Source organism: Nerophis ophidion, linkage group LG09, assembly GCF_033978795.1.
Source record: "Nerophis ophidion isolate RoL-2023_Sa linkage group LG09, RoL_Noph_v1.0, whole genome shotgun sequence".
Classification (NCBI taxonomy): domain Eukaryota; kingdom Metazoa; phylum Chordata; class Actinopteri; order Syngnathiformes; family Syngnathidae; genus Nerophis; species Nerophis ophidion.
In genome coordinates, this window is record NC_084619.1 from 75950725 (window position 1) to 75971679 (window position 20955).

Genomic DNA, 20955 nt, shown 5'->3' on the forward strand with positions numbered 1-20955 from the left:
TGCCGCGTTGGCGCTCAGTCAATGAAACTGTCAACAACGCCTTGACGAAATGTAAGGATGTCAAGTTTAGTGAGCGAACACAAAGAAATATTGCATCGATGCAGACTAATCGTCCACATTTAATTGGACTCTCCATCCTCTAACCACGGATGGTCACCTGAAAAGGTGGCCTTTGTTGTTACATGGTCAGTAAAAGTGAAATTAGTCCAATTGAGAACAATGGTAGGTGTCAGGTTCAAACACTGATGACATCTATTAAACAAGACAAAAGGCAAGGAATCAAACAGAGACAGACTTAAATTTGGACTCGGATCTGAGGAGAGACATGGACTCTGTACACCTTGTACAGTCCTGCACCAACCTCGTACAGTCCTGCACCACACTCTGACGAAAAGGGTTTACGTCTCCTCTTTTATTGAGATATTCAATGTTTACGCAACAACACATAAAAACAGAAATGGGGTGTATGTAAACAGTCATTGTTTTCGGTCACATTGAAGACAAAAGAAGGTGATGCCTTGGGCTTGGGCTCGTCCTGGATTCAGGTTCGGCAGGTGTTTGAGGACAATAGAAAACCCCTCTCGTCGCATTCCAACGTACACAGCGGAATCTTCCAAGACCTTGCTTGGTTGAACAAGGACAGCTCTCATCTGCTCAATGGAATCTCAGAGAACGGAAAGTTTTTTGATAATTTACACACAATTTTCCCAACAGTAGGGATGAAAAACACCAACATATAGACTTACACTGTCTTTCAGTTGAAGTGCAATGCTAATTGTTTGTTTTCATAGCACAATAAGTTGACTAATGCGGACACGTTTGTTACTGGATACTTTACAATACGCTTCTGCCATTGAGAATGTGTAAGTAAGCCATCCATCTTCTTCCGCTTATCCGAGGTCGGGACACGGGGGCAGCAGCCTAAGCAGGGAAGTCTCCTCAGCCACTTGGTCCAGCTCCTCCAAGGGGGATCCCGAGGCATTCCCAGGCCAGCCGGGAGACAAAGTCTGACCAGATGCCCGAACCACCTCATCTCATCTTTGAGTTCCTCCCGGATGGCAGAGCTTCTCACCCTATCTCTAAGGGAGAGCCCCGCCACAGAGCGTAGGAAACTCATTTGGGCTGCTTGTACCCGTGATCTTGTCCTTTGGGTCATACGCCAAAGCTCATGACCATAGGTGAGGATGGGAACGTAGATCGACTGGAAAATTGAGAGCTTCGCCTTCCGGCTCAGCTCCTTCTTCACCACAACGGATCGATACAGCGTCCGCATTACTGAAGACGCCGCACCGATCCGCCTGTCGATCTCCGATCCACTCTTCCCCCACTCGTGAACAAGACTCCTAGGTACTTGAACTCCTCCACTTGGGGCAGGGTCTCCTCCCCAACCCGGAGATGGCACTCCACACCGAGAACCACGGACTCGGTCTTGGAGGTGCTGATTCTCATTTCAGTCGCCTCACCGAACCGATCCAGTGCGAGCTGAAGATCCTGGACAGATGAAGCCATCTTTTAAACAGAATGGGTGACAAAGGGCAGCCTTGGCGGAGTCCAACCCTCACTGGAAACGTGTCCGACTTACTGCCGTCAATGCGGACCAAGCTCTGACACTGATCATACAGGAAGTGGACCGCCACAATAAGACAGTCCGATACCCCATACTCTCTGAGCACTCCCCACAGGACTTCCCGAGGGACACGGTCCAATGCCTTCTCCAAGTCCACAAAGCACATGTAGACTGGTTGGGCAAACTCCCATGCACCCTCAAGAACCCTGCCCAGACTATAGAGCTGGTCCACAGTTCCACGACCAGGACGAAAACCACACGGTTCCTCCTGAATCCGAGGTTGGACTATCCGGCGTAGCCTCCTCTCCAGTACACCTGAATAGACCTTACCGGGAAGGCTGAGGAGTGTGTAAATTAAATTTGATAAAATAATGGGGTATTTTTTTATTTAATTGGAATTTTGCAAGCACGTCATTCACTTGGATTAATTAATTTTAATATTTTTTTAAATAATAATAGTAACAATCTTTTTTAATACTAATAAATTTAATTTCATAAAATATTGAGGTATTTTTTCTATTTAATTAGAATTTTGCAAGTAAATCATTCACTGTGATTAATCACGATAGACAATATTTTTGAATAATAATAATTATATTATTTAAAAATATTAAAATTCATTAATCACAGTCAATTACTTGTTTGCAAAATTCAAATTAAATTAAAAAAAATACCCCAATATTTTATCAAATTTTATTTACTAGTAATAAAAAAGATGATTATTTTTTTCAATACTAGTAAATTACGTTAAATTCATTACTATTAAAATATTTTTATTATTATACATTTTTTAATACTAGTAAATTAAATTTGATCAAATAATGGGGTATTTTTTCATTTAATTGGAATTTTGCAAGCAAGTCATTCACTTTGATTAATTAATTGTATTATTTTTAAATAATAACAATCTTTTTTAATACTAGTAAATTAAATTTAATAAAATATTGGGGTATTTTTTTATTGAATTAGAATTTTGCAAGCAAGTCATTCACTGTGATTAATTAATTTTAATGTTTTTATATAATAATAATAACAATCTTTTTTAATACTAGTAAATTAAATTTAATCACATATTGGGGTATTTTTTTTATTGAATTAGAATTTTGCAAGCAAGTCATTGACTGTGATTAATTAATTTTAATATTTTTAAATAATAATAATAACAATCTTTTTTAATACTAGTAAATTAAATTCAATAAAATATTTGGGTATTATTTTTATTGAATTAGAATTTTGCAAGCAAGTCATTCACTGTGATTAATTCATTTTAATATATTTAAATAATAATAATAATCTTTTTTAATACTAGTAGATTAAATTCAATAAAATATTTTTATTTATTTTTTACTTATTTTAAACTATAAAGTATTTTTTTATTGAATTAGAATTTTGCAAGCAAGTCATTCACTGTGATTAATCACAATTAATCATAATTCAAAGGTGTGACTAATTGAAGCACCACAGCCATTTCCAAGCGGCATGAAGTCAACAGGGCCTTATTCCTCTGGCTGGGACTGGAACATGTTCAGCGTAGAATATTGCGGCACCATTGAAGGGTCCTCACCTCCTCAAGGACGTCGGCCAGCTTGCTGAGAATGTCCTCCTGCAGGCTGTGGAAAGTGGGCACGCTGCGGGAAGAAGAACAGGAAGTGCTTTTAGGCGTTATTGTCTTTTGTTGGAGCTTGAACCGGGTGTCGGAGCTCGTTAGAAGACATCGAGGGAAACATGGCCCTCATTATTATGCCATAGGTTATGTATTTTTAATATTCAAGCATAAATGCAGCATCCTCCTTCACCCCTGCTTGCTTTTTCCCAGGCCCATTGAACGTCACACGGCCACAAAGAAAACTGACCCCATGTTTATCTCAGAAGGAGGGAAATAACCCGCATTGGCGAACAAAGAGTTGATTTTAGCTCTTACTCCATCGCCCCCCCCTTGACCTCCTCTGTTTTCCATGTTTTATTAGGGTTATCTCCATCATCTTATCGCTGCCGATCTTCAGCTGCAGGCTTCCTCCGTGCAGCAGCGGTGGTGCACTTGTAAGAGCCCGCGGCCAGTCAAGTAACCTGCGGCGCTCTTTGGCTCCAACATTCAAAATATTGAGCTGTTTCTATCTACCCTTAAGGCGGGGGTCAGCAGCCTGGAGCTCTAATATATTTGTTTGTGTTCATGCAGTTTCTGTAGGAGGACAAACTCGACAAAAACCTGCCTGGTAATTACAAATACCACTGTTTAAGTCGATCAATTGGCGAGCACCAATTAAGGAAGTCCTTGAACTCACCGTAGTGTTGTTTACATGTACAACTTTCTCCGACGCTGCCACAGAAAGACACGTTTTATGCCGCTCCTTCTTTGTCTCATTTTGTCCACCAAACGTTTTATGCTGTGCGTGAATGTTGATGTTATTGACTTGTGTGGACTTCAAGCTAATCAATGCTAACATGCTATATGGGCCATCTGTATGTACATATTGCATCGTTTTGCCTCGTTTGTAGGTATATTTGAGCTCATTTATTTACATTTACTTATGTACTTGGTGTGCCCTGCGATGAGGTGGCAACTTGTCCAGGGTGTACTCTGCCTTCCGCCCGATTGTAGCTAAGATAGGCACCAGCGCCCCCCACTACTCAAAAGGGAATAAGCGGTAGAAAATGGATGGATGTACTCGGTGTATTTAATTTATATTTGCATGTCTCATGACACATTATCTGTGTGAAAATTTGGCTGCATTTCTGATAGTTGTTGGTGCGCCATGTTGTTCCAGACAACAGCAAATAATACTCAGCCTGCAAAGATTGTAATAAATCCATTAGAAGAACACAGCCTGCCGTTTCCTTGAACTTGGACACACCCATCTTTACGTTTGGCCATTAAAAGCCAGTCATTTCCAGAAGTTATCTCACCCTCTGAGGAACTTCCATTTTACAAATGTTTTCCAACGTTGTAAAATGTAAATAAAACATTTATGTCAACAAAGATTTGCATCAGCATGCGATATATAGACATTTTGATTGTAGGCTAGTATAGCTAATATTGACACTTACATCACCCATATCCTTCATGATAACACTTATATAAAACTTGTAAAGTAATTTTGATATATATATATATATATATATATATATATATATATATATATATATATATATATATATATACATACAAACCCCGTTTCCATATGAGTTGGGAAATGGTGTTAGATGTAAATATAAACAGAATACAATGATTTGCAAATCATTGTATTCTGTTTATATTTACATCTAACACCATTTCCCAACTCATATGGAAACAGGGTTTGTGTATATATATATATATATATATATATATATATATATATATATATATATATATATATATATATACACACACACACACACACCTACATATATATATATATATATATATATATATATGCACATATATATATATTCATATATATATATATATATATATATATATATATATATATATATATATATGTTGTGTATTACAAACTCAAAAATGTTCCATGTTGATGCAGAAGCTAGTTTATCTCTTGACGTAGTTGGCTTTTACGGTGAATAACAATGCATATAGAATAGAATATAGAATAGAATAGAGTGTACTTTATTGATCTCTGGGCGAAATTCAGCAAAACAGAATTTACTAGGCTAGTAAAAGAGTTCTTCAGTATTCACTCTTACAATAACAATGTTGCTGCAGTTTGGTTACAGAACGTAAATGAAGTATTGTTGTTGTTTTTTTAATGCATTATTAAAGTGATTTGGGGGCAGTATTGATTGCTCCAATTAGCTGCATTGCTGGCTGCTAACTGCTAAAGTGCTAAAGTTCCCCTTTAAGCTGAAATATTGCCACATAGCTGCTAATGTCTTAAGTTGTCCGAGAGGTCGTAATGTCTTCAAGCCAACGATTGAGAAATGGAATAAATGTGAGGATAAGTAATAAGGACAAGGGCTGAAGTGGTTTTTGATTCCTCAACAGCTGGCGGCCCAAATCATCCAGCAAGAAAATTGGGTTGTGTAAATGTTTTATGCTGCTTATGATGTGGAAAGACCACTTTGACCCTCTGGAGGAGCGCCTGGCCACGCGCTAACTATTAAATAATACAATCATAGAGAGGAAGACCATTCCCGTCTCACAAGACGTCTGGCTCTCTGCTCAGGGCGGACTGGAATGCAATTGGAAATGATTCTCTTTAAGGTCATGAATATTTTTGCACAGCTCGGCTCGGTCCTGGTTCTTAAGTCGGCTAACAAATGTGTTGTTGGGACTTCCAGGTCAGCTTAGTGCTGGGATCACCGCGACATTTACAGCCAGCCCCGTTTTTAAGCCTTCTCGGACTACTGGCTTTCAGTTGTTATATTTGTCCACCAGAGGGTGCTACTTTTTGCCCAATCAAAGCATGCAGCAAATTTGTCACATCAGTCCTGCCAACCTTATAAAACACTATGCTGATTATCTAACAGATACCATATTTTTCGGACAATAAGACAGACCTAAAATCTTTTCATTTTCTCGAAACTCGACAGTGCGCCTTATAACCCCGTGCGCCTAATGCACAGAATTATTTTGGTTGTGCTTACTGACCTCGAAGCTATTTAATTTGGTACATGGTGTAATGATAAGTGTGATCAGTAGATGGCAGTCACACATACCCATCCGCTCCCAGTGCCACAGACACTGGTTTAAATGTAACTCAGATATTGGGTTTCACTATGTAAAAGTGCTTTTGCGTCACTAGAGAAAAGCGCTATATAAATATAATTCACTTCAGTAATTTTGTCTGTAACAGATTCAGATAAATGCCGTATTTTTCGGTATTTATCCTTTCATTTTCTCAAAACTCGACAGTAGATGGCAGTCACACATACCCGCACTGTTAAAAAAAAATCCTATTTTTATGGTTAATTTACTCTAAATTTCTACTGTAATTTTTCTTTTTTTTTTTCGAAATAGGTTATAAAACTGTAAAATTGAATACATTATCTGTAAATAAACAAACCGCCTGTTATTTTAAGTAATATGTCAGTAATGACAAACTATGTATATTTCTATTTTTTTTACAGAAAAATACCAAATTAATAATACATATCATTTTCTGTTTTCTCAAATTACTTTCAAATTCATGTAAAATTACAGTAATTAACTTTCATTAAATATGTAGCTTGTTATATAAAACTCTATGTCCCTTCTATCAATCTAACAGTTTTATATGTAATTCTAAAGTAAATCTTATTTTTGTATTATTTATGTGTAATTTTACATTCAAGTTGAAAAATAGATGTACCCTGTTATATACAAGTTTATGCTCATACTAACAATTTAACATTTTTCTCTGTTATATGACATACGTTGGTGACTGCAAGACATACTTGGTCAACAGCCATACAGGTCACACTGAGGGTGGCCGTATAAACAACTTTATCACTGTTACAAATATGTGCCACACTGTGAACCCACACCAAACAAGAATGACAAACACATTTCAGGAGAACATCTTCACCGTAACACAATATGAACACAACAGAACAAATACCCAGAACCCCATGCAGCCCTACATTTTCCGTGTTACAATATACACGCCCACCACCAAACCCCGCCCACCTCAACCGATGCACGAAGGGGGGCGATGATGTTTTGGTAGCGGGGATGTAGCCCGGAAGAGTCAGGGCTGCATGGGATTCTGGGTGTTTGTTCTGTTGTGTTTATGTTGTATTACGGTGAAGATGTTCTCCTGAAATGTGTTTGTCATTCTTGTTTGGTGTGGGTTCACAGTGTGGCGCTTATTGGTAATAGTCTTGAATTTGTTTGTACAGCCACCCTCAGTGTGACCTGTATGGCAGTTGATCAATTATGTCTTGCAGTCACCATTGTATGTCTGTCAAAGCCTCATACAAAATTGGTCTGAATCAGCACACTGTTTTTATGATGGATGAGCGAAGGCGACGAAGGGTTGTAGAGGATGAATTAGACTTTGCTGTCCCGGCACGCCCATAATTTGCTTTGAGGGCGAACATCATCGGGAGGATTGACAAGTATGTTGTTAGGGCGGGCTAGCCATTCAAAGAAGGTGAATCCCCTTTGCACCAAGTTTCTGCATCCACTGGCCCCCAGGTAAATTAAGTTTGAGACTCCTGATCTTAGCAATTCAGAAAAAATCTTTAAAATAATGGTATTTTTCTGTGGAACTGCCAGTATTGTCACTTCATTAAAGATGGTTGATCGTAATAATTTGGAAAAACTCTGTAGAATAAAGGTATTTTTTCTGCAGAACTGTTTGCATCGTCACTTTATTAGAGGTGATTGATCTTAAAAATGTTGTAAAAATCTGTAAAATTGCGATATTTTTCCGCAAAACCGTTCATGAAAATTTCTGTAAATATGTTTTTGATCATTATTTGGTTTACAATGTTTTACTTTAATTTTATGGTTTTTGTTTGGCCGCCGTAGCTGCCAGTAGATGACCGTTTTTTTTTACAGAATTTAAAAGCGCTTTGAGTCACGAGAGAAAAGTGCTATATAATTATACCGGTAATTAACCTTACTTCACTGATTTTGTCTGTAACTTATTTAGGTAAATACCGTATTTTTCGGATTATAAGCCGCACCTAAAATCCTTTCATTTTCTCAAAACCTGCTTTTGACCCATCACCCTTGATCACCCCCTGGGAGGTGAGGGGAGCAGTGAGCAGCAGTGGTGCCACGCCCGGGATTAATTTTTGGTGATTTAACCCCCAATTCCAACCCTTAATGCTGAGTGGCAAGCAGGGTCCCATTTATATAATCTTTGGTACGACTCCGATCTCAGGGTGGACACTCTAACCACTTGGCCACTGAGTAGATAGCAGTTACACATAAGAGAAACGTGTAGACTGCGATATGAAGGCAATACGACTCAAGTCATCTTAAAGTTGGTCTGTAAAACATAATCCATGCAACATTTTGACCAAAGAATCAACATTACATGTTTTGTAGACCACAAGGAAGTCTTTTAAATGCAGAAAATGTTATCTCCAGCCGAGAAAAACTCTCAATATTTGCTGTATTTGCCGCCAGAGTTGCTTGCTGCTGAGGAACACAGATGGTATTTTTCAACCGGGGGTTAGCAGACAGTCAGCAAATGATTGCAACTCAATTATTAGTTCTTCTAATCCATGCCTTCTGTTAAATGTTTTTAAGCATTTTTTGCTAACTAGTGTAAACAACGTATTAATACTGTAGCAGAAGTAAGCACGGTAGTAGTATCATAAATAATCAGAAGTACAAACCCCGTTTCCATATGAGTTGGGAAATTGTGTTAGATGTAAATATAAACAGAATACAATGATTTGCAAATCCTTTTCAAGCCATATTCAGTTGAATATGCTACAAAGACAACATATTTCATGTTCAAACTCATAAACTTTATTTTGTGCAAATAATCATTAACTTTAGAATTTGATGCCAGCAACACGTGACAAAGAAGTTGGGAAAGGTGGCAATAAATACTGATAAAGTTGAGGAATGCTCATCAAACACTTATTTGGAACATCCCACAGGTGTGCAGGCTAATTGGGAACAGGTGGGTGCCATGATTGGCTATAAAAACAGCTTCCCAAAAAATGCTCAGTCTTTCACAAGAAAGGATGGGGCGAGGTACACCCCTTTGTCCACAACTGCGTGAGCAAATAGTCAAACAGTTTAAGAACAACCTTTCTCAAAGTGACATTGCAAGAAATTTAGGGATTTCAACATCTACGCTCCATAATATCATCAAAAGGTTCGGAGAATCTAGAGAAATCACTCCACGTAAGCGGCATGGCCGGAAACCAACATTGAATGACCGTGACCTTCCATCCCTCAGACGGCACTGTATCAAAAACCAACATCAATCTCGAAAGGATATCACCACATGGGCTCAGGAACACTTCATAAAACCACTGTCACTAAATACAGTCGGTTGCTACATCTGTAAGTGCAAGTTAAAGCTCTACTATGCAAAGTGAAAGCCATTTATCAACAACATCCAGAAACGCCGCAGGCTTCTCTGGGCCCGAGATCATCTAAGATGGACTGATGCAAAGTGGAAAAGTGTTCTGTGGTCTGAAGAGTCCACATTTCAAATTGTTTTTGGAAATATTCGACATCGTGTCATCCGGACCAAAGGGGAAGTGAACCATCCAGCATCTGTGATGGTATTGGGGTGCATTAGTGCCCAAGGTATGGGCACTAATTTGTAAACGTCAAAGCTGCGTTTGTACCCAATCATGGAAACCTAACTGTTCCCAGATAGTCTGTTGATTGATTGATTGATTGAAACTTTTATTAGTAGATTGCACAGTACAGTACATATTCCGTATAATTGACCACTAAATGGTAACACCCCAATAAGTTTTTCAACTTGTTTAAGTCGGGGTCCACCTTCATCAATTCATGTTAACCTGTGGGATGTTTCAAATAAGCGTTTGATGAGCAATCCTCAACTTTGTCAGTCTTTTTTTGCCATCTGTGCCAGCTTTTTTGGAAACATGTTGCAGGCATCAAATTCCAAATGAGCTAATATTTGCAAAAAGCAACTAAGTTTTCCAGTTGGAAGCTTAAGTATCTTGTCTTAGTAGTCTTTTCAATTGAATATAAGTTGAAAAGGATTTGCAAATCATCGTTTTTATTTACCATTTACACAACGTGACAACTTCACTGGTTTTGGGGTTTGTGTAATCTATGGAAGTTTAACATTTTGAACGGAATTATGAAAATCAATTTCAACTTTTCCATATTTTTGGAAAGAGTCTGCGTGTCGGTGAGTCTGTGATGACTGGCCTGCCTTCAAGCCGTCAAGACGGTGACAGCTTCTGATGACTATCAGCGTGCTTCATGAGGTTGGGCCCAGCAGAGGTCATCCTGCAACTATATGGCGTACGTGCGCGGGAATGACAAGCGGGCGTGGTCCCACGTAGCGAGGCGTCACATGACCCGCTTCCTTGGCTTCACCACGTCCAAAGTGGACGGTATGGAACGTCGGGAAAAAATTGCACTTTATGCAGTTTTACGTGTCGTTTGATGAGCCCGGCTTTCATCCTACACCGCATGCGGGCCAGATAAAACAGTCAGCGGACCTTTAAAGTGATAATAAGCTTCTCCGTTGAGAATGAGTCGGGCCCCCTCTTGATGCAAGCGACGTAAAAAAAGATATGAGGATGAATCACGGTGACGTAACACACATAATTAAGGACCGATGTCCCTTTGGGACAGAGGACACTATTGTATTTCGAAGGTTTTATTGTTCTTTATTATTCCGCCGCCTCTTTGAGCTGTAATTTGTCCCCCTTAACAGGCTTTAAAACTCACTATATTAGACACACACATCAGGACTGGTGAAAATTGCCATTTAATTAAAAAAAACAACCCAAAACTCAAAATTGCGCTCTAGCACCCCCTAGGAAAAAACACTGACAAAACTGCTTGTAACTTCCGGTGGGAATGACGTCGAGACATGGAAAATACCTCTATGTAGGTCTAACTTAGACCTAGATTTCATACATTGACATCCTTCAGCAAAAATCAACAAGAAGTTGGCAAAAACCCCTTTAATCAAAAATTTCCTTAAAAAAAATGTCATTTTTGCCCCTTTAAGCTGTAATTTGACCCCCTTAAAATGCGTCAAAACTCGCCAAACTGGACACACACATCAGGACTGGTGAAAATTGCGATCTAATAAAAAAAAAAAACTGAACTCAAAATTGCGCTCTAGCGCCCCCTAGGAATAAAACAGAGACACAACTGCTCTTGGGAAGAAAACAGACAAAACTGCTTGTAACTTCCGGTAGGAATGACGTAGAAACATGAAAAAGACCTCTATGTAGGTCTCACTTAGACCTACATTTCATTCATTGACATCCTTCAGCAAAAATTAACAGGAAGTTGGCAAAAACCCCTTTAATCAAAAGTTTCCTAAAAAAATGTCATTTTTGCCCCTTTAAGCTGTAATTTGACCCACTTAAAATGCTTCAAAACTCGCCAAACTGGACACACACATCAGGACTGGTGAAAATTGCGATCTAATAAAAAAAAAAAACTGAACTCAAAATTGCGCTCTAGCGCCCCCTAGGAATAAAACAGAGACACAACTGCTCTTGGGAAGAAAACAGACAAAACTGCTTGTAACTTCCGGTAGGAATGACGTAGAAACATGAAAAAGACCTCTATGTAGGTCTCACTTAGACCTACATTTCATTCATTGACATCCTTCAGCAAAAATTAACAGGAAGTTGGCAAAAACCCCTTTAATCAAAAGTTTCCTAAAAAAATGTCATTTTTGCCCCTTTAAGCTGTAATTTGACCCCCTTAAAATGCTTCAAAACTCGCCAAACTGGACACACACATCAGAACTGGTGAAAAATTGCGATCTAATAAAAAATAAAAAAAACAGAACTCAAAATTGCACTCTTGGGAATAAAACACAGACAAAACTGCTTTTGGGCAGAAAACTGACAAAACTGCTTGTAACTTCTGTTAGGAATGTTGTAGAGACATGAAACAAAAACCTCTATGTAGGTCTGACTTAGACCTACATTTCATTCATTAACATCCTTCAGCAAAAATTAACAGGAAGTTGGCAAAGACCCCTTTAATCGGAAGTTTCCTAAAAAAAATGTCATTTTTACCCCTTTAAGCTGTAATTTGACCCCCTTAAAATGCTTCAAAACTCACCAAACTGGACACACACATCAGGACTGGTGAAAATTGCGATCTAATAAAAAATAAAAAAAAACAGAACTCAAAATTGCACTCTTGGGAATAAAACACAGACAAAACTGCTCTTGGGCAGAAAACTGACAAAACTGCTTGTAACTTCTGTTAGGAATGTTGTAGAGACATGAAACAAAAACCTCTATGTAGGTCTGACTTAGACCTACATTTCATTCATTGACATCCTTCAGCAAAAATTAACAGGAAGTTGGCAAAAACCCCTTTAATCAAAAGTTTCCTAAAAAAATGTCATTTTTGCCCCTTTAAGCTGTAATTTGACCCCCTTAAAATGCTTCAAAACTCGCCAAACTGGACACACACATCAGAACTGGTGAAAATTGCGATCTAATAAAAAAAAAAAAACTGAACTCAAAATTGCGCTCTAGCGCCCCCTAGGAATACAACAGAGACACAACTGCTCTTGGGAAGAAAACAGACAAAACTGCTTGTAACTTCCGGTAGGAATGACGTAGAAACATGAAAAAGACCTCTATGTAGGTCTCACTTAGACCTACATTTCATTCATTGACATCCTTCAGCAAAAATTAACAGGAAGTTGGCAAAAACCCCTTTAATCAAAAGTTTCCTAAAAAAATGTCATTTTTGCCCCCTTTAAGCTGTAATTTGACCCCCTTAAAATGCTTCAAAACTCACCAAACTGGACACACACATCAGGACTGGTGAAAAATTGCTATCTAATAAAAAATAAAAAAAACAGAACTCAAAATTGCACTCTTGGGAATAAAACACAGACAAAACTGCTCTTGGGCAGAAAACTGACAAAACTGCTTGTAACTTCTGTTAGGAATGTTGTAGAGACATGAAACAAAAACCTCTATGTAGGTCTGACTTAGACCTACATTTCATTCATTAACATCCTTCAGCAAAAATTAACAGGAAGTTGGCAAAGACCCCTTTAATCAGAAGTTTCCTAAAAAAAATGTCATTTTTACCCCTTTAAGCTGTAATTTGACCCCCTTAAAATGCTTCAAAACTCACCAAACTGGACACACACATCAGAACTGGTGAAAATTGCTATCTAATAAAAAATTAAAAAAACAGAACTCAAAATTGCACTCTTGGGAATAAAACACAGACAAAACTGCTCTTGGGCAGAAAACTGACAAAACTGCTTGTAACTTCTGTTAGGAATGTTGTAGAGACATGAAACAAAAACCTCTATGTAGGTCTCACTTAGACCTACATTTCATACATTAACATCCTTCAGCAAAAATCAACAGGAAGTTGACAATTGCCCATTCAAAAACAAACGTTTTGTAAAAACCCATCACCTTTTTTCAAACATTATCTCCTCTGAGCACATGTGTTGTGTCGGTTTCAAACTACCACAGGAGAGAGATTGAACACTTCTGATTAAAAGCTGACAAAAAAGTTTTTCTAGCTGCTCCGGTTTTGATTTTACAAGCCTTCAAAGATCTTCTGCACTAGTGCTGCTGCACTGCTGCCGTCTAAAGATGGCCGCTTAAAAGCAGGAAGCACCAGCGTGACCACACAGTGCAGAGAAGGTAGGTACTGTGCAGGTAAAGATATGTTGACTGGGTGAAAGGAGGAGGCACCAGTTCGACTCCAGGATGCAGGGAAGGTAGGTAATGTGCAGGTAAAGAAAGATATGTTGTCTGGGTGATGGCAGGAAGCAACAGCGTGTATGGGTGAAAGAAAGAAGCACCAGTGTGACCCCAGGATGCAGGGAAGGTAGGTAATGTGCAGGTAAAGATATGTTCAACGGGTAAAGGCAGGAAACACCAGCAAAAGTTGGTCCTGTGCATCGCTGCTTGCAGCTTTAATTCTTCTTGTTCTTGGTATAGTATCTAACTATTCATTGAAAATATATCAATAATATTTTGACCAAAATACCACCTTTATTATAATCGGAATATTTGTAAATGTTAATAAGTACAAATACACACACGGGAAGGTTAAAAAAAGTCACTATTTTGCATGTTTTGTGTGCTTCACTAAGAGTGTTTTAGTCTTTCTATTTGATCTGTTTTAACGGCCAAACTTGTATTGTTTTAAATTTCGGTTTGTACTTTCGCACTCTTAAAATATATTTTAACGTAAAGTGCTTAACAAAATGAAATATGACCAAAAATGACCACATTTCAATGGTCAAATCAATGCTGCAACCTGACATTGAATAAACAACCTCAAAATTGTTTGTGTTGTAGGATATTGGTTGGAAAATGACCAAATTTCAATAGTCAAATAATTGAATAAACATCCTCAAAAAGTATGTTGTTTCAACGTTGCATTTGTGTTAGAAAATGACCAAATTTCAACCCAACATTGATTAAACGTTGACAAAAAGCAACCTGATATTGAATAATGTTTGGTTTCAAGGTTGTGTTCATTTCGTAGAATATTGTTTGGGAAATGACCACATTTCAACGGTCAAATCAATGTCACAACCTGATATTGAATAAACATCCTTTAAAAAGCATGTTGTTTCAAATTCATATTTTGTTGTAGAATATTAGTGGAAAATGACCAAATATCACTGGTCGAATCAATCATGGGATCATGTTTTATTTTGGTCATGTTTTGTTCTGTTTTTTGGACAATCAGTTCCTTTTTTTGCACTTCCTGTTTTGTGTTGTTACCACAGCAACTCATTAGCTTTCACCTTGTCCTCATGTCTCACACCTGTTTGCACTAATCACCTGTATTATTTAAACCTGCAGTTGCCAGGTGGTCAGCCTGGCAACTTTACCTCAACTTCCTTCATGCCATGCCATGCCTGTTTTATCATTCTGTCCATGCCACAGTAGTTTTTTTTATGTCACAGTTATAGAGTTTTGGTTTTGTTTTGTCCATAGTCATGCCATGATGCTAGTTTTTGTTTCATAGCCAAGTTTTGTACTTCCGCCCTCGTGCGCGCCTTTTGTTCGCTTCCTTTGTTTGTAGTTTGTTAGTAAAAGAAATAAATATGTACCTTTATTCACGCTTTGCTCGTGCCAACTTTCCTTTGCATCGGAAAAACAGGTCCTAAGTCTGGACAGTTACAACCTGATGTTGAATAAATGTTGATAAAAAGCACGTTGTTTCCTTTGTTTTGTTGCTTCCTTTGTTTGTAGTTTGTTAGTAAAATAAATAAATATGTACCTTTATTCACGCTTTGCTCGTGCCAACTTTCCTTTGCATCGGAAAAACAGGTCCTAAGTCTGGACAGTTACAACCTGATGTTGAATAAATGTTGATAAAAAGCACGTTGTTTCCTTGGTTTTGTTGCTTCCTTTGTTTGTAGTTTGTTAGTAAAAGAAATAAATATGTACCTTTATTCACGCCTTGCTTGTGCCAACTTTCCTTTGCATCGGAAAAACAAGTCCAAGTCTCGACAGTTACAACCTGATGTTGAATAAATGTTGACAAAAAGCACGTTGTTTCAACGTTGTATTTGTGTTGTAGATTATTGTTTGGGAAAGGACCAAAATTCAATGGTCAAATCATTGATTAAAGGTCGTCAAAAAGCATGTTGTTTCAACGTTGTTTTTGTGTTGTAATGTAATGGTGATTTGACCTTTGACATTTAGTCATTTTCCAACCAATATTCTACAACACAAATACAATTTTGAGGTTGTTTATTCAATATCAGGTTGTAATGTTGATTTGACCATTGACATTTGGTTGGAAAATGACCGAATTTCAATGGTCAAATTAACGTTGGAACCCAACATTGATTAAACGTTGACAAAATGCATGTTGTTTCAACGTTGTATTTGTTTTGTAGAATATTAGTGGAAAACGACCAGATGTCAACGATCAAATCAACATTACAACCCGATATTGTTGTCAAAAATGTTGTTGTTTCAACGTTGTATTTGTGTTGTAGAATATTGGTTGGGAAATGACCAAAATTCAATGGTCAAATAATTGATTAAACGTTGTCAAAAAGCATGTTGTTTCAACGTTGTTTTTGTGTTGTAATGTAATGTTGATTTGATCTTTGACATTTAGTCATTTTCCAACCAATTTTCTACAACACAAATACAATTTTGAAGTTGTTTATTCAATATCAGGTTGTAATGTTGATTTGACCATTGACATTTGGTTGGAAAATGACCGAATTTCAATGGTCAAATTAACGTTGGAACCCAACATTGATTGAACGTTGACAAAATGCATGTTGTTTCAATGTTGTATTTGTTTTGTAGAATATTAGTGGAAAACGACCAGATGTCAACGATCAAATCAACATTACAACCCGATATTGTTGTCAAAAATGTTGTTGTTTCAATGTTGTATTTGTTTTGTAGAATATTAGTGGAAAACGACCAGATGTCAATGGTCAAATCAACATTACAACCCGATATTGTTGTCAAAAATGTTGTTGTTTCAACGTTGTATTTGTGTTGTAGAATATTGGTTGGGAAATGACCAAAATTCAATGGTCAAATCATTGATTAAAGGTCATCAAAAAGCAAGTTTCAACGTTGTTTTTGTGTTGTAATGTAATGGTGATTTGACCATTGACATTTGGTTAGAAAATGACCAAATGTCAATGGTCAAATCAACATTACAACCCGATATTGTTGTCAAAAATGTTGTTGTTTCAACGTTGTATTTGTGTTGTAGAATATTGGTTGGAAAATGACCAAAATTCAATGGTCATATCATTGATTTAATATCGTCCAAAAGCATGTTGTTTCAACGTTCTATTAATGTTGTAGAATCCATCCATCCATCCATTTTGTACCGCTTGCCCCTTTTTGAAGTCGCGGCGGGTGCTAGAGCCAATTTCATCTGCATTTAGGCGGAAGGCGGCATACACCCTGGACAAGTCGCCACCTCATAACAGGGCCAGTGTTGTAGAATATTAGTGGAAAATGACCAAATCTCAACGTTACGACCTGACGTTGAATAAACGTTGACAAAAAGCATGTTGTTTCAACGTTGTTTTTGTGTTGTAATGTAATGTTGATTTGATCTTTGACATTTGGTCATTTTCCAACCAATTTTCTACAACACAAATACAATTTTGAAGTTGTTTATTCAATATCAGGTTGTAATGTTGATTTGACCATTGACATTTGGTTGGAAAATGACCAAATTTCAATGGTCAAATTAACGTTGGAACCCAACATTGATTAAACGTTGACAAAATGCATGTTGTTTCAACGTTGTATTTGTTTTGTAGAATATTAGTGGAAAAAGACCAAATGTCAATGGTCAAATCAACATTACAACCCGATATTGTTGTCAAAAATGTTGTTGTTTCAACGTTGTATTTGTGTTGTAGAATATTGTTTGGAAAATGACCAAAATTCAATGGTCATATCATTGATTTAATATCGTCAAAAAGCATGTTGTTTCAATGTTGTATTTATGTTGTAGAATCCATCCATCCATCCATTTTCTACCGCTTGCCCCTTTTTGGAGTCGCGGCGGGTGCTAGAGCCAATTTCATCTGCATTTAGGCGGAAGGCGGCATACACCCTGGACAAGTCGCCACCTCATAACAGGGCCAGTGTTGTAGAATATTAGTGGAAAATGACCAAATCTCAACGTTACGACCTGACGTTGAATAAACGTTGACAAAAAGCATGTTGTTTCAACGTTGTATTTGTTTTGTAGAACATTGGTTGGAAAATGACCAAATGTCAATGGTCAATTCAACATTACAACCCGATATTGTCGTCAAAAATGATGTTGTTTCAAGGTTGTATTTGTCTTTTAGAATATTGGTTGTGGGGAAAAAGCTCTGAAGACGACTGATGGTGACACAACTCACACCTCATTCAATTCTCCCTGTGATTATATCATCTTCCAGCCCCATTCAGGCTGGTGTGTCCTTTACCTCTTCAAAAACTCCATGTACTCCGTGTGCTTGATGAGGCCCGTCCTCATCATGATGGTCTGGAAGCATTGGCGGTCGATGGCCCACAGCTTCACGTTTGTCAGCGCTGGGAAGACAAACGCACAAAAGGTGAGATTTTCCGTGTTATTCATGCAAACAGAATAATATACTGGAGCAGCCCACGCCTTGGCAGCTGCAAATGTTGCGCATACAGATGAGGCAGCCGATGAATACGCTGCTTTAAGCAACCGAAGTCGGTACGAGGCTGGAATCATCCTTTTTCTCACGTTTGAAAAAAAAAATACAATTGCATCACTCCATTTGAATTCCCTGTTAAAGCTTGCAATATTGCAAATATTCATGTTTTTGGAATTCCAGGAACTTTTGTCAAGGTGTGGACTTTGGTGTGGTTTGTTTTCCCGAGGTGCAAAGCGACTGGATCGGACACGACGTGAAGGTAACGACATATTTTAATCTTAATTCAAAAAAAGGAGCAAACGAAAGGCGATCACAGGCTATGAAACAAAACTATTACTACAACATGAACTAGGACATAAAACAAAACTTGCAAACTATGGCATGAATAACAAAACTTACGGGGAACGAGAAAAGAGGATGGATCATCAGCATGGAGCAAGGGTGTGTAGAGGATGGTGATGTAGCCAGGCTGACTGCCTGGCAACTACAGGCTTTAATGATGCTGTGGTGATTAACAGGTGCAAATGAAGCAGGTGCATGACATGACAAAAACAAACAAGAGTGCCCAATGAGTCCAAAACCAAACAGAACGTGACCACTGTAGCTGACGAAGGTCGCACATGTGGCGTTGACTCATAAATAGCTTTGCTTCTGTCTTGCTGATTGAGTCTGTTCTTAAAAAAACAAAACAAAAAACAAAAACTCTTTATTGTCTTTCAACAGTTCCCAACCGAGCTTTTCCCCAGCGAATTCAATTTGTGTTCGCCCCAAAGGCAAATGCAATGCCTGCTGCAAACTGATGGCATCTTATGCTCTACAACAAGATGCAGTCGCGATCAAAAGAACATCATCTCATGGCTGTCGTGAGTTTCCAATCATTTCTACAACTCTTATTTTTTTGTGATAGAATGATTGGAGCATATATCTATCTAATCCTCAATTTTCATTATCCCATTTACTCTCTGGAAAACAGCAGTTCCATTGGCAGAAAAACAGGCTCAGAGCATAATGCTACCACCACCATGCTTGACAGTAGGTGTGGTGTTTCTGGGAATAAAGCTCTTCACCTTTTCTCCTCCAAACATATTGCTGGGTATTGTGGCCCAACAGCTCCATTCTTGTTTCGTCCGACATCACGCGTGCGGGATTATCTGGACACTTGAACCTCAAAACTTATGTTCAGACTTAAACCTTGGACATAAATGACGAGATGGAAAGAAATTCGTTCATAAATCTGCACAAAATAACGCGAGAAGAAACATGAATTGGACATCATGTGGACTATAAGAAACCAAAAAAAAAATAAATCAAATTATATGGTGGCGACCTGTCCAGGGTGTAAACTGCCTTCTGCCCGGATGCAGCTAAGATAGACTCCAGCTCTCCCCCGCGACCCCAAAAGGGACAAGCAGTAGAAAATGGATGGATGGATGGATGACTCTAACAAAATATATCCATATTGGTGTATGTATACTTCAAAGTCAAAGTAAAGAACCAATAATTGTCACACACAATGGTGGTTTTATTCTCTGCATTTGACAAAAATCACCCTTGTTCAACCCCTGGGAGGTGAGGGGAGCAGTGAGCAGCAGCGGTGAAAGCGCCCGGGAATCATTTCTGTTGATTTAACCCCCAATTCCAAGCCTTGATGCTGAGTGCCAAGCAGGGAGGTAATGGCTCCCATTTTTATAGTCTTTGGCCGGGGTTTGAACTCACAACCGGACACTCTAACCACTAGGCCACTGAGCAGATACGGACTTGTCATTATCATCCATTATCATATGGTATACTCCTTCTGAAGTTGTCATGTATCCTTCATATCTGCTGTTGAAACTTTAAGACTATATAAAAAAAAATTTCCCGTATCCCTTCTCGGTGAATGTCTGTCAAATTACGAATATATAATACATAGAATAAATACATTCATTCATTCATACGTGTTGGTTCTTTTATGAATTTATTATGGCTCTACTGAAAATGTGAGCATATGTACTGGGTCAAAAGTATACGTACAGCAATGTTAATATTTGCTTTAATGTCCCTTGGCAAGTTTTCGCAGCTCAGCTCCATTTTTGTTTCATCCGACCACGGAACTTTCCTCCAGAAGGTCTTATCTTTGTCCGTGTGGTGTCAGATGAAACAAAAATGGGGCAGTTTGGCCCCAATACCCAGCAATGTGTTTGGAGGAGAAAAGGAGAGGCCTTTAATCCCAGGAACACCACACCTACCGTCAAGCATGGTGGTGGTAGTATTATGCTCTGGGCCTGTTTTGCTGCCAATGGAACTGCTGCTTTACCAAGAGTAAATGGGACCATGAAAAAGGAGGATTACCTCAAATTCTTCAGGACAAGCTAAAATCTTGTACTTTGGCACTTTAAAATCTATCTAAATGAAAAGTGTGTAGCAAAATAAAATATGTATTTTTTTACTCTCTCCAGCGGTCATTGAAAAATGACACAATTCCATTGGTCAAATCAACGTTACAACCTGATATTAAACAAACGTTGACAAGAAGCATGTTGTTTCAATGTTGTATTTGTGTTGTAGAATATTGGTTAGAAAATGACCACATTTCAATGATCACATCAACGTCACAACCTGACATTGATTAAACGTCGTCAAAAAGCATGTTGTTTCAATGTTATG

General features: G+C 38.1%; 1 protein-coding gene across 4 annotated transcripts in view; it reads right to left on the reverse strand.

The window, feature by feature from the left end:
- Positions 1-20955, reverse strand: part of LOC133559737 (cGMP-dependent protein kinase 1) — a 274083-nt gene that overhangs the window by 66565 nt on the left and 186563 nt on the right. For all 4 annotated transcript variants that reach the window (XM_061911789.1, XM_061911792.1, XM_061911790.1 and 1 more), the window contains 2 exons: positions 18112-18217; positions 3132-3195 (listed from right to left, as the gene is read on the reverse strand). In XM_061911789.1, coding sequence (XP_061767773.1) covers positions 3132-3195; positions 18112-18217 — 170 coding nt within the window. The remainder of the gene's footprint in view (positions 1-3131; positions 3196-18111; positions 18218-20955) is intronic.